We start from the raw sequence: 14,723 nt of genomic DNA, 5'->3' as shown, positions 1-14,723 counted from the left end.
ATCTCATGTGCCAGAGCCTCACGTGTCCCTCTAGTAAGCCGGACTCGGACCGCGGGGCATGACGGAGTCTCGTTCGTTAACGGAATTAAGCTTGCAATGTGTGCATCTTTTCTGTAGCTGGCATGGTTGAGGTTTCCCAGGTGGAGTGGAATTTAACCGTAGGCTCCACTCCTGGTGGTGGCCTTCTGGACATTCCTTTAAGGTTCAGCTTTGCAATCATACTGCCCACGTAAAACAAACACTTTGCCTTCATGAACGCTGTTTGGAGGGTCATGACTCGTGGGAATAACGCCGCCCAATCAGTTAACCTGCTAGAGAGATCCTTCGTTGCTCCCAAGCATGACATCACACTCCCTAGGAGGAAGGTAATGCCACTGTGGCGACCGTACTCCTGGGGGCGACACAAGTGCACTGATGCCCAGCCACTGCTCGATGAATCTGCTGGTACATTGACCCAGACCACTACATTCCCCTCGCACGCTACACGGCCTGAATCTGACCCTGATGAAACTCAGGTTACCCTTCCCATATACAGTTCCATCTTACACGGTGACAAAGAGGAAGCTGCAGATGAAAGTGCAGGTTCGGCCCACCCGCCATCAGACACACCACCGTACTATCAGGGGCCCTGTGCCAGTGCCGTCGCCAACGAGTGGCCCCCCCCTGCTTGCTCAGGATCACAGCACTTGCAAGGTTGAAATACTGTGCAGTGAGATGGAAGATGGGGACGACGAGGAGTCCAGACTAGTACAGGGATTCCCTAGCGAGGAGACTTATTTGATTGTTTTCAATGTTGGGACAGCAATTTTTGGGGAGCACTATACTCTGGAGAATGATAGATGGGGCCCACCATACACTGGAACATTCCAAAGGTGGACATCAGACACTGGAGCAGCATTTACAGGGCCCATTATACACTAGAGCATTAGAAATGGGGCCCATTATGTTTGGAGCATTATTTGGGCCCATAAGACAGTGGAGCTTCATCCATGGGGACCAACATATACTGTAGCATTATGTGGAGCGCATCATATACTGTTTCAAACATTATATGGGACCAATGATTCTGTATGAGAAATAGATGGGCCTCGTCATGAGATGTAAAAAGTGAAGTATTTTTCATTGTACTATACCGCTATTTCTCTGCCGTATCGGAGCACGATGAGTTGTGGTATGTGTTAAAGGGGCGCTCTTTCGCCCAGGGCACATGAAAACCTGGAGCCAGCCCTACCCCCCACAACTTTAGCCAAATAACCCCCATTTTTCAGTGCGTAACTTGTATTATGAAGTTAATTAAGGTTGACAAGCTTAAGTAAGAAGAATTGATGCTTTTGGCATTCAAATGGGCACTGTAGGTGTGTTTCCTGTGCTCCTCTCACTGCAGAATTTTATTCCCCATTGACTTACATTGGGCTTCGTGACGACCCCGACTTTTCCCTATAATCGGCCGATCTTGCTCGACCCGACTTTTGGAAAAGTCGGGTTTCACGAAACGAAACTCGACCCTAAAAAAACAAAAGACGCTCACCTCTACTGGCTACCCATCCACTCCAGAATTCAGTATAAACTTGTGACCCTTACCCACAAAGCTCTCCATGGCTCAGCACCACCCTACATCTCCTCCCTCGCCTCAGTCTTCCACCCTACCCGTGCCCTCCGTTCTGCTAATGACCTGAGGTTAACATCCTCAATAATCAGAACCTCGCACTCACGTGTCCAAGACGTTTCACGTGCTGCGCCAATTCTTTGGAATACACTAACCAGGTTAATACGATTTAATCCCCAATCCCCACAGTTTTAAGCGTGCCCTAAAAACGCATATGTTCAGATTGGCCTACTGCCTCAACGCATTAACCTAAATATCCCTGTGTGGCTCATTCAAATTTTTTTTTACCATAACCAGGTTCCTAGCATCATGTTCTCACATGCTTTATGCATTTAATAGCCCTCTGTGTCTGTACTGTTACATATTTAGATTGTTAACTGGTTCATGCAGCAACAGGAACACCCGATTCTTACACTATGGATGGTTCGAACAATAAAAGCAATTGCTACCACCCACCTTTCGTGTCTCCCCTTTTTCCTTATAGATTGTAAGCTTGCGAGCAAGGCCCTCACTCCTCTTGGTATCTGTTTTGATCTGTGTTTATTGCTATGCTGTAATGTCTATTGTCTGTACAAGTCCCCTATATAATGTAAAGTGCTGTGGAATATGTTGGCGCTATAGAAATAAAGTTATTAGTAAGTTACACATGAACATACCCTTATACAGTAAGAGGCACTGAGAACTGTAACATACAGCACAGTACAGCAGTGTGCAGCTCCATGCTGTTATCAGCCAGTCTTCTGATAACTGCTGTTTTCTCTGCATAAAACAGGGGGCGATGCCAACCCTCCTCTTCTCAGGCTGGCTGTTACAGCAGGGAGCTTCACACTGATGTGCGACTTAACGTCCCAGATTGGAGAGGAGAGTAGTGAGGAGCAGCTCCTGTCACACTTAATTAGGAGTGTTCTAAAGAAAATAGAACTGCACTGACCATCTCATCAGCAGATCACCGTGAGAATTTTTCACGGTGATCTGCTGTGAAGACACTCAGCTTGAACCGCGGTGACCTCATCACTGACTTTTTCCCGCGGACCTGAGGTCACTGCAGTTCAGCCCTGCTGGGAAAGCAGCCTCAGTGACGTCATCGCAAGTCACTGAGGCTGCGCTCGCAGCATCTCATTCACCAGTGGTTTTCAGCCTGGACGGTCGCATCTTGGCACCGTCCAGGTTGAAAATTAATTCTCCCCCAGACATGGATTACAGCATGGGACAGAACAATGGATAGGTATGGTATATTGTTATTTTTTTTTTTTGTTTTATTACAGGAGATTAAGGGCTTCGGTGGAATTAGGCACGGTTGTAAGCATGGTTTAATTGAGAATATTAAAAGAGTATCATTTTTTCAATTAAAGGACTTTATTCTGGCTGTGTCTTTATTTACCATATAACTATAGGATTAGTAATGGATAGGTGTCTTAGGGTATGTTCCCACAGTCAGTAAACGCTGTGGGTTAAACGCTGCGTACATCCGCAGCATCAAACCTGCAGCCTCCAGATGTTACAGCATAGTGGATGGGATTTCATGAAATCCCATCTCCACTATGCGTCCTGAGGCGCCACCGGCTTCCCTGCGGAGACGAACCTGTGGCGCATTTTTCCAGACCACAGCATATCAATTTATGTAGCGGAGATGCTCAGTCTCCGCTGCATAAATTATACATAGACAAACACTACATCCGCATTACCTTCTTAGTCACGTGCGTATTAAAGGGAATCCGTTGCCTGTTTTGGCCCCTTTAAGATGCGGCCACTGCCTTTCAGGGCTTATCTACAGCATTTGTTTAATTATTATTATTATTTATTTTATTATTAAAAAAGAGGGGACCTCTCTCTGTGCTTTCCTACATTTCCTGTGTCATATACAGTGCCTTGCGAAAGTATTCGGCTCCCTGGAACTTTTCAACCTTTTCCCACATATCATGCTTCAAACATGAAGAAACCAAATGTAAAATTTTGGTGAAGAATCAACGACACATGGGACACAATTGTGAAGTTCAACGAAATTTAATGGTTATTTTAAATTTTTGTGGAAATTCAAAAACTGAAAAGTGGGGCGTGCAATATTATTCAGCCCCTTTACTTTCAGTGCAGCAAACTCACTGCAGAAGTTCATTGTGGATCTCTGAATGATCCAATTTTGTCCTAAATGACTAATGATAAATATAATCCACCTGTGTGTAATCAAATCTCAGTATAAATGCACCTGCTCTGTGATAGTCTCAGGGTTCTGTTTGATGCACACAGAGCTTCATGAAGACCAAGGAACACAACAGGCAGGTCCATGATACTGTTGACCTCAGATGCAGATTTCACTTGCGTCAAATCCTGAGCCATTCCTGACAGTGTGCACATGCCCTTATTGACACCCCTCCATTATTAAGCCATGGGCTTGATGTCACCTGACAATACAAAGGTGACATCAACCCCATAAATATGAACCCCACTTGCCACCACTGCAGGGCAAGTGGGAAGAACTGGGCAAAGCACCAGAATTGGCACATCTAATAGATGCGCCTTTTCTGGGCAGCTGCAGGCTGCTATTTTTAGGCTGGGGGGGTCAATATCCATGGCCCCTTACCAGACTGAGAATACCAGCACCCAGCTGTCTGCTTTAGCAAGGCTGGTTGTCAAAAATGGGGGGCACCCCATGCCATTTTTTAAATTTTTTATTTAATTTAAAAAAAAAACAACAAACAAACAGCGCAGGGACCCCTCTAATAACCAACCTTGATGAAGCTGACAGCTGAGGGTTGCAACCCCCAGCTGTGTTTTGCCTGGTTGGTTAAAGAAAATAAAGGGAACCCAAGCTGGATTTTTCATTCATTTATTTAGCTATATCACTGGTGGCGGGTGAGGAATGCCCCGATCATCCGCTCCTGCTGTCACTGTTATTAGCGGCAGCAGGTGTTGGATGATGGGAGTAATAGTTGCAAAAGTCCCCACCTGCTGTCATCATTCTGACTTTCATATAACTCATCATTCTCTTCTGCTTGCGCCGATCGCCGGAAGAACAGGGGAAAATGACGAGAGCCATCTTCAGCACCTGGCGCCAGGGAACAGCGCTTACTGTAACGCTTCTTCCCTGGTGCCGATGCATGTCACACGGATGACATCAATGTGTGTTCTCCATGTGCGGGACGTTTTGCCGCCCGTGCTAACAATAAAAAAACGGACATGTATACGTGTGGGGTACACAGACACACAGTCCGTGGAAACACACGGACATGTACACAGACCCATTTATTTGAATGTGTCTGTGTGTGTCAGTGTCTCCGGTACGTGTGAAAACTGTCACCACATGTCCCGGAGACAGGGATGTGTGAAAGAGGCCTTCCCTAATAAAAGTTATGTCTTACTAGATACTCACATTTTGCTTATTCAAAATCTGTAAATTTTCTACCTTTCAATTCAACAGGGTGAAAACTTGCAAAATGAAGAACTCCAAATCCCTGGCCAGAGGCACAGGACTAAGCACACTGATATATCAGCTACAGCAGGGGTGGGGAACCTCAGGCCTGTGGGCCATTTATCAAGCCCCATGGGCAGATTCCCAGGGACCACAGCTGTATTTTGCAGGGCCAATAGTTTCTTCTTGCTCTCTGAGCACGGGCATGCAGTGTTCACTACCGAACAATGAGGTGCATGCAACGAAAAATTACGTCCTGACATGAGTGCCAGCTTCAGGACGTACTTTGTGGATGGAGTTACACGTAATTTGTACGGCCCCCGAGGGATGGCATAAATATCCAAATGGCCCTTGGCAGAATAAAAAGATCCCCCACCCCTGACCTATATTGTAAGTTAGGCTAAGTGCACACGCTGCGGATTGGTATCTGCGGAACCGCAGGTAAAATGACCTGCAGTTTTACCTGCGGATTGGGCTGCGGTTTTCCCCTGCGGGTTATCATCTCTACAATTGAGATGGTAAACTGCAGCAGAATCCGCAGAAAGAAGTCACGTGTCAATTCTTTCTGCGGATTCAAAACCGCAGCTTTTCCGCAGTTAAAAAATCCGCAGCATGTGCACAGCAGATTGTAAGTCAAATAGATTTACATGCTACTGTAAACTGTCTGCAGAACTGCTGCAGATCCGCAGGAAAATCTGCAGCGTGTGCACATAGCCTTATAATGTGAACCAGGTCTGACCAAGATAGAGCAGAAACAAAGTAATCTTAAATGATTGCAACTAGGAAATATAGAAGTGCCAAAAAACCATTACCCCAAGGCTACATTACTTGCCTACATGTACTCTTGGTGGAGACTCCCTAATCTTGCACATCAGCGGGATCCATCATCTGTTATATGTAGCAGCTTAGGCTAGGTTCACTTAGCGTTAATGCAGTCCGTTCAATGCATAGCGTTGACGGGCTGCGTTAACGCCAGGGCTGTGGAGTCGGTAAGCCAAATCTGCGACTCCACGATTCCAACATATATTGCTTATAAGTGAAAAATGTATTGTAGTACAATGTGAACATCAGACATTTAATCATTTTTATGATACAATAATCAAGACATTTAGATAGAACATAATATATATTTATTGGAATACAACTTTAGAACACAAAAAACTGTAATAAATTGTAAATATGTAATACCGAATATGAATATATATATATATATATATATATATACATACATATACACACACACACACACACACATACATATACACACATACATACACACACAATGTAATAAACTATGTAACATTTGGCAAAAAAAACAGTTTTCAACAAAAACATACTAAATAACATTTGTGCAGTCTATGAATTTGCCTCCATCAGATCCTCCTTCATAGATGACCTCAAATCTGACCTAATAATTTTAAGGCCAGAGAACCTCTCTACACTAACTTGGGTTGGAGGCAAAGCCGTAACCACATGGGCAACATCTCTAACAATTTCCAAGTATAAAGGAATTGCCTCATGCACAGTCAGTTTTGATGAACGGTTGAATTTTTCTTTTTCTTTGAGAGCAAGTAAAACATTTTGCTGAAATATGGTCAATCTGCTTGCTATAGGAGACGGAGTGAAATCTTTTTCCTTGCAGCTTTTTCCTTGGAGCTTTGCATGCTCCATATCATCCAAATACTTGTCAAAGTCAAACTCCTCATCTGATGAGGATGAAGATATGGCAGCAGTAGCACTGTCAGGGCCCAAGTCCTCTTGCACCTGGCAGTCCTCCTGTAGGCCACTCTTCCTAACTGCTAACCAGTCAGAGCTTCTTTTCCTTTAGTAAGCTGTTGATCATCATGCAATATACGATGACTTGGGTCCACATAAACAGCTGCCAGAAAAATTTTATTTTCCCAATAGCTGTCTCTCTCCGTTTCATTGAAGCAGAAATGCCATCTGCGATTAAACCTCCTCTTTGGGACAGTCAAAATAGCAAGTTCTTCCACTCCCTTATGAAAATGCCAGGACTTAAATCCTCAGCTTGTAATTTTTTAGTCACGGTAAATAGGTGATTAAGCAATTCCTTCAATTCAGCCACCTGTGTCTATTGACCTTCATTTAGGGTTACCTGAGAGTTCGCCATATCTATAAGAAAACTAGGGGTGTGGGGGGGCAGAACCTCATACTGTTCCGCAGAATCTCATATTGCACACCTCAGCTGCTGCAGAACCTTATACTGCACACCCCTACACTTGAAAATAAAGCCTGCACCTTAAGATGTGGTGAATGCAGTCTATTTATTACAACTATCAATTGATGTTGATGTGTTACTGAAGACGAGCAGTGCCTGTCCTGGGCGTCCTTTTGGGCAGCTATGAGGTGTACCTGACTGGTGCTAAAAAAAAAAAAAGGAGTGTTAGTCTGTGTGCTACCTGGCTTTCATTCTTTTTGGTACAGATAAGATATGGATAGACAGATATGGATAAATGGATAGATAGAGCAGATTTCTAATCTGCTTTTGCTATTGAAAACATTATCTATGAGCTCAAAAACCTTTCAGGTGATGCGGTTTTTTAAAAAGCTGATCTGCTTTTGCAGCTGAAAAACGTATCCTCAAAAAACGCAGCATAAATGCTGTGTGTGAATGTAGCCTTAGATCAGGAATAGAACAGCCATTTCATAACTTTCCCAAATTCCTATGAAAAAATATTCAGCACATTCTGCATTGAATTACTGTACCCAATTTATTATATATTTTAGGAGTCAGGCCATTTTATACCGACTCCACAGCCCTGGTTAACGCTACTGCCTAATAATGATCGCGCTAGCAGTGACGGACCCTCGGACGCTGCAGACAGTGTCCGAAGGTCCATTACAGAATGACGGCACATCGCTAACGCATGCCGATTATGACATGCGTTGGCGATGTGTTCGTCTATTGCAGTCTATGGGTGCGTTAATGCCATTATGTAACGGATGTGTTCAACGCACCCCTTAAACATCATGTGAACCTACCCTTATCCAGAAGGGGTAAAAAAAACAAACAAAAAAAAACAAAACAAAAAAACGATGTGTGTGTATGTGTGTGTATCACCAACCAATCACGAAGCATCTTTCATTTCACCAGAGCTGTTCAAAAGAAGCTGAGCTGTGATTGGTTGCTATGACCAACAGTTTTCCCACTTGACAACACTTCAGAATACACTGACATGGTGGGAGAAATATAGCATCCCTGGGAACATAAGCTCACCAGCCATTGTCTGCCCCCCATGAAAGGAGCGGAGATCACATGACAGAAATGAATCCCCCCTCCCGTGCCTATATCCCCATCACACATCCTCCATCCCGTAGGCACATCTTCCCTCTTAAAGGGATCGTTGGTATGGAAATCAGAGCAAATCCATCCAGCGCTTTTGGTACTGACCCCAGGGTCTCTTAAAGGGATCATTGGTATGCAGTTTAGGGCAAATCCACTCTGCGCTTTGGTACTGACCCCAGGCCTTGGAAGTCAGGGCAAATCCTTCCAGAGCTTTAATTCTGACCCCAGGCCTCTCTTAAAGGGATCCCCGGTATGGAAGTCAGGGCAATTGCCTTCAAATGCTCTGGTACTGACCCCAAGCTCTCTTAAAGGGATCCCCGGTAAGGAAGTTAAGGCAAATCCACTCAGCGCTCTGGTTCTGACCCCAGGCCTCTCTTAAAGGGATCTCCAGTATGGAAGTCAGGGCAAATCCACTCAGCGCTCTGGTTCTGACCCAAGTCCCCTCTTAAAGGGATCTCCAGTATGGAAGTCAGGGCAAATCCACTCAGCGCTCTGGTTCTGACGCCAGGCCTCTCTTAAAGGGATCCCCAGTATTGAAGTTAGGACTGTCCCACTCAGAGCTCTGGTTCAGACTCCAGGCTGACGGGATGATGTGGGATATTAGGAGTAGTAGTCCGGTAGCTCTGGCTGACGGGATGATGTGGGATATTCTAGTGAATGTGGCTATGCGGAATGGGCGGGGCTCTACACTCAGCCCTATATATACAGGGGTTGGACAAAGTAATGCAAACACCTAACGTTTTGGCATCATAGTCTTTGAACATGTTATAAACATGCAAGCCGTGACATATGGTAATGTTTTGTAGTTGATTATTTGTGTTATGTGATGTGTATGTAAATTAACTGTTTGTTTTGCAGAATTGTAAGAACATTGATGAGAACCTGATACCAATGGCAGACCTCTCGGATTTTCAAAGAGGCCAAATTGTTGGTGCTCGTATGGCAGGCGCTAGTGTAACAGAAAGTGCCCGAATGATTGGCGTGTCAATAGGTACTGTCTCCAAAGTAATGACTGCGTTTGAAAGAGAAGGAAAAACATCCACAGCACAGGTCCAGCCAAAAGTCGAAGTTGACTGAGAGAGACCGTTGGACTCTAAAGCGAATTGTGAGAGAGGATCGCAAGACCACGGCTCCGAAAATCACTGCTGAGCTCAATGAACACCTACAGAACCCAGTTTCCACGAAAACTGTTCGTCGGGAGCTGCACAAATCTGGATTCCACGGAAGAGCTGCAATTAGAAAACCACTGCTCTCAATGACAAATGTTTCCAAGCGTTTAGCGTGGTGTAGAAACCTCCAGAATTGGTCCCTCGAGCAGTGGAAACATGTGATATTCTCAGACGAAGCATCGTTTACCCTATTTCCGACCTCCAGCCAAGTGTACGTTTGGAGACAGCCGAAAGAAGCATTCTATCCAGACTGTCTTCTCCCAACCGTAAAACATGGCGGAGGTTCTGTGATGATCTGGGGTGCTATTTTGTGCAGATCCGCAGGGCCAATGATATCCCTTCATGGGCTACAATTCCTTTGGAAACAATCCTCACCTTGTATGAATCCATACCTCGGATAACTGAGGCTGTAATCGTCGCAAAAGGTGGATCTACACCATATTAAACTAACTTTTGTTGATGTTTCCAGGCGTTTCCATTATTTTGTCCAACCCCTGTATATAATCATTATAATTTGTTATAACTAACCGTAGTTAGTTACTATGCCCATACTATATACCATAGTATATATATAGTATGTACTATGGGCATATAGTATGCCCATAGTATATACTGCCCATACTATACCTTCAGCTAGTGTCTTATAATTCTGCATTTTGCTGTTCCTGTGTTATACCTCACAGAAATAGACAATTGGGTGGTGTTATTCCTCTTATGATAAGGGCGTGTCTCTTCTCAGCTCTGATTGGACAGTGTGTGACAGCGTTGGGACATGCCCAGATGTCAATGTATTCATAAACTTCTTAGAGGAATAACAGACATGGCACCATGTATGATGTATAGTAAGGTAATCCACAAGTGTTACTAAAAAAGTTAATGCAGCTCAGCAGCAGGTACTAACACCCTGTTATTTTCGAACAGGGACACATTAACCTGAAAGGACCAAGAATGAATCCGGTCCAAACGCACAATGCAGCTTTCATTATCTCCTATTGGAGCATCTTAAAAATGTATGAAAAAAGGAGAACAAACAGCATTAGAACAAAGGCGGCTTGTTTTGCAATAATAAAGTCTGTAAGAGTCTTTCCACAAAATGCACCCCATACAAAATTCGACATCCTCCACATAATATGGCCATTCATATAATAATGTGTTCAGATTAAAAACACCACCAGATTCCACCATAAACATTCTTGTACAATCTGGCCTAACAGGCATGATTTCTGGGACGGTGAAATAAATGGGCCAGTGTCATATTTGGTTCCCAACCGCGGCGATAACGGTGTCTGCCCTATTCCCGACCCCGGCGATAACGGCGCCTGCTATATTATCCACATCGGCGATATCGGTGCCCGCCCTATTCTCCAGCCTTTCCCAATCTGCCAGCCGACCATCAATGCTCAGCGCAAACACTTCAAGGGGTTGTCCAGCACATCCCGAGAGCAGCTGACCAAGCTGCAGGCGGTCACAGAACAGATGCCATCAGACATATGGCGTAACCATCACCAGGAATCCAGGGCATTCCACACATTCTGTAGGGCACTGACCCCTATAGTCCTTGTGAGGACCCCATCTGCAGCCTCACCAGCCACATGCCAGGCACGTCCCATACTGTGCCAGGGCAGCTGGGTGTGGTGCCAGCCTGTCACCCCAGGAGAGCACTGCAGGCACAGCTGGCACCTATGGGCACCGAACTTCCCACTGCTGCAGGATGTGGGGCCCTGACAGACGCCAGCTCTGCCGCAGCAGCACAGAGGAACACAGCACTGCTGTCATCCCCCATACAAAGTCCGGCTGCACCGGGTCACATGAGCCCCGGGGCGCCCACAGGCTCTCACTAACATAGGACACGCTGCCCCCTACCTGTTCGTCATCCCCACGACGGCCAACATGAGGCCCCTCGGTCGGTCCGCGAAGAATATGGGGTACTACTGAGAGCGCCTCAGAGATGGGCGGGATGGGCAGAGTCCCGGGAGCGCGCACTCCCCCCTCCCACTGCAGGCGACTCCACGCCCGGCTCTGACTCACCTCCGCCCACTATGGGCTGCCAATCACCCGCGGAGGAGGGGTCCCCATGGTAACGGCAGGATGAAGGCCACACCCCTCTGTTTTACTCCACAGGTTATCACTGAGGGCCTCTTACTATATCCGGGTACTCCGGGCGGCCACGCCCACTAACCCCGGTTGATGGTTTCCAGCCTGGAAGGCTGATGTCATTAAGGCATTTCCGCGCCATTAGCTCATCCTAGTCCTCGTACGCAGCGCTGTGCCCCCGCGTCACCGACTACGTGCGGGGCAATGGCGGCGGGGAGTCGGCGCTTCTCACTGGGGAGGGCCCTGCGTGTGGAGAACTGCACGCTCCAGACTGCCGGCATCTCTATTGGAGCAGGGGATGGGAAAGGGAGTATTAAAGGGGTCCTCTGGGGACGGGAAAGGGAGAATTAAAGGGGTCCTCTGGGGACGGGAAAGAGAGTAGTAAAGGAGTCCTCTGGGGACGGGAAAGGGAGAATTAAAGGGGTCCTCTGGGGACGGGAAAGGGAGTATTAAAGGGGTCCTCTGGGGATGTATAGTGAGTATTAAAGGGGTCCTCTGGGGACGGGAAAGGGAGAATTAAAGGGGTCCTCTGGGGACGGGAAAGAGAGTAGTAAAGGGGTCCTCTGGGGACGGGAAAGGGAGAATTAAAGGGGTCCTCTGGGGACGGGAAAGAGAGTAGTAAAGGGGTCCTCTGGGGACGGGAAAGAGTAGTAAAGGAGTCCTCTGGGGACGGGAAAGGGAGAATTAAAGGGGTCCTCTGGGGACGGGAAAGAGAGTATTAAAGGGGTCCTCTGGGGATGTATAGTGAGTATTAAAGGGGTCCTCTGGGGACGGGAAAGAGAGTAGTAAAGGGGTCCTCTGGGGACGGGAAAGAGAGTAGTAAAGGAGTCCTCTGGGGACGGGAAAGGGAGAATTAAAGGGGTCCTCTGGGGACGGGAAAGAGTATTAAAGGGGTCCTCTGGGGATGTATAGTGAGTATTAAAGGGGTCCTCTGGGGACGGGAAAGAGAGTAGTAAAGGGGTCCTCTGGGGACGGGAAAGAGTAGTAAAGGGGTCCTCTGGGGACGGGAAAGAGTATTAAAGGGGTCCTCTGGGGATGTATAGTGAGTATTAAAGGGGTCCTCTGGGGACGGGAAAGGGAGAATTAAAGGGGTCCTCTGGGGACGGGAAAGAGTATCAAAGGGGTCCTCTGGGGATGGGAAAGGGAGAATTAAAGGGGTCCTCTGGGGACGGGAAAGGGAGAATTAAAGGGGTCCTTTGGGGATGTATAGTGAGTATTAAAGGGTCCTCTGGGGACGGGAAAGGGAGTATTAAAGGGGTCCTCTGGGGACGGGAAAGAGTATCAAAGGGGTCCTCTGGGGACGGGAAAGAGTATCAAAGGGGTCCTCTGGGGACGGGAAAGGGAGTATTAAAGGGGTCCTCTGGGGACGGGAAAGAGTATTAAAGGGGTCCTTTGGGGATGTATAGTGAGTATTAAAGGGGTCCTCTGGGGACGGGAAAGAGTATTAAAGGGGTCCTCTGGGGATGTATAGTGAGTATTAAAGGGGTCCTCTGGGGACGGGAAAGGGAGAATTAAAGGGGTCCTCTGGGGACGGGAAAGGGAGAATTAAAAGGGTCCTTTGGGGATGTATAGTGAGTATTAAAGGGTCCTCTGGGGACGGGAAAGGGAGTATTAAAGGGGTCCTCTGGGGACGGGAAAGAGTATCAAAGGGGTCCTCTGGGGACGGGAAAGAGTATCAAAGGGGTCCTCTGGGGACGGGAAAGGGAGTATTAAAGGGGTCCTCTGGGGACGGGAAAGAGAGTATTAAAGGGGTCCTTTGGGGATGTATAGTGAGTATTAAAGGGGTCCTCTGGGGACGGGAAAGAGTATTAAAGGGGTCCTCTGGGGACGGGAAAGAGAGTAGTAAAGGGGTCCTCTGGGGACGGGAAAGAGAGTAGTAAAGGGGTCCTCTGGGGACGGGAAAGGGAGAATTAAAGGGGTCCTCTGGGGACGGGAAAGGGAGTATTAAAGGGGTCCTCTGGGGATGTATAGTGAGTATTAAAGGGGTCCTCTGGGGACGGGAAAGGGAGAATTAAAGGGGTCCTCTGGGGACGGGAAAGAGAGTAGTAAAGGAGTCCTCTGGGGACGGGAAAGGGAGAATTAAAGGGGTCCTCTGGGGACGGGAAAGGGAGTATTAAAGGGGTCCTCTGGGGATGTATAGTGAGTATTAAAGGGGTCCTCTGGGGACGGGAAAGGGAGAATTAAAGGGGTCCTCTGGGGACGGGAAAGAGAGTAGTAAAGGGGTCCTCTGGGGACGGGAAAGGGATAATTAAAGGGGTCCTCTGGGGACGGGAAAGAGAGTAGTAAAGGGGTCCTCTGGGGACGGGAAAGAGAGTAGTAAAGGAGTCCTCTGGGGACGGGAAAGGGAGAATTAAAGGGGTCCTCTGGGGACGGGAAAGAGTATTAAAGGGGTCCTCTGGGGATGTATAGTGAGTATTAAAGGGGTCCTCTGGGGACGGGAAAGAGAGTAGTAAAGGGGTCCTCTGGGGACGGGAAAGAGTAGTAAAGGGGTCCTCTGGGGACGGGAAAGAGAGTATTAAAGGGGTCCTCTGGGGATGTATAGTGAGTATTAAAGGGGTCCTCTGGGGACGGGAAAGGGAGAATTAAAGGGGTCCTCTGGGGACGGGAAAGAGTATCAAAGGGGTCCTCTGGGGATGGGAAAGGGAGAATTAAAGGGGTCCTCTGGGGACGGGAAAGGGAGAATTAAAGGGGTCCTTTGGGGATGTATAGTGAGTATTAAAGGGTCCTCTGGGGACGGGAAAGGGAGTATTAAAGGGGTCCTCTGGGGACGGGAAAGAGTATCAAAGGGGTCCTCTGGGGACGGGAAAGAGTATCAAAGGGGTCCTCTGGGGACGGGAAAGGGAGTATTAAAGGGGTCCTCTGGGGACGGGAAAGAGAGTATTAAAGGGGTCCTTTGGGGATGTATAGTGAGTATTAAAGGGGTCCTCTGGGGACGGGAAAGAGTATTAAAGGGGTCCTCTGGGGATGTATAGTGAGTATTAAAGGGGTCCTCTGGGGACGGGAAAGGGAGAATTAAAGGGGTCCTCTGGGGACGGGAAAGGGAGAATTAAAGGGGTCCTTTGGGGATGTATAGTGAGTATTAAAGGGTCCTCTGGGGACGGGAAAGGGAGTATTAAAGGGGTCCTCTGGGGACGGGAAAGA

The 14,723-nt window shown here is 47.3% G+C and overlaps 1 protein-coding gene across 3 annotated transcripts in view; it reads right to left on the bottom strand.

Moving 5' to 3' along the window:
• Positions 1-11,666, bottom strand: part of LIMS1 (LIM zinc finger domain containing 1) — a 124,028-nt gene extending 112,362 nt beyond the window's left edge. Inside the window, exon 1 of one of the 3 annotated variants that reach the window (XM_073590490.1) lies at positions 11,517-11,666. Coding sequence is in view for 1 of the 3 variants with exons in the window: in XM_073590489.1 (XP_073446590.1) it covers positions 11,352-11,380 (29 nt within the window). In the remaining 2 variants the exon portion in view is untranslated. The other 2 variants (XM_073590489.1, XM_073590491.1) reach the window with 2 other exon arrangements.
• Between the last annotated feature and the right edge of the window lie 3,057 nt (positions 11,667-14,723).

The sequence above is a fragment of the Dendrobates tinctorius genome, unplaced genomic scaffold (genome assembly GCF_039654945.1).
Source record: "Dendrobates tinctorius isolate UK_male_01 unplaced genomic scaffold, ASM3965494v1 ptg000117l, whole genome shotgun sequence".
Classification (NCBI taxonomy): Eukaryota; Metazoa; Chordata; class Amphibia; order Anura; family Dendrobatidae; genus Dendrobates; species Dendrobates tinctorius.
Note: the sequence above shows the minus strand (reverse complement) of the source record. Positions and strands in the feature narration are given on the sequence as shown.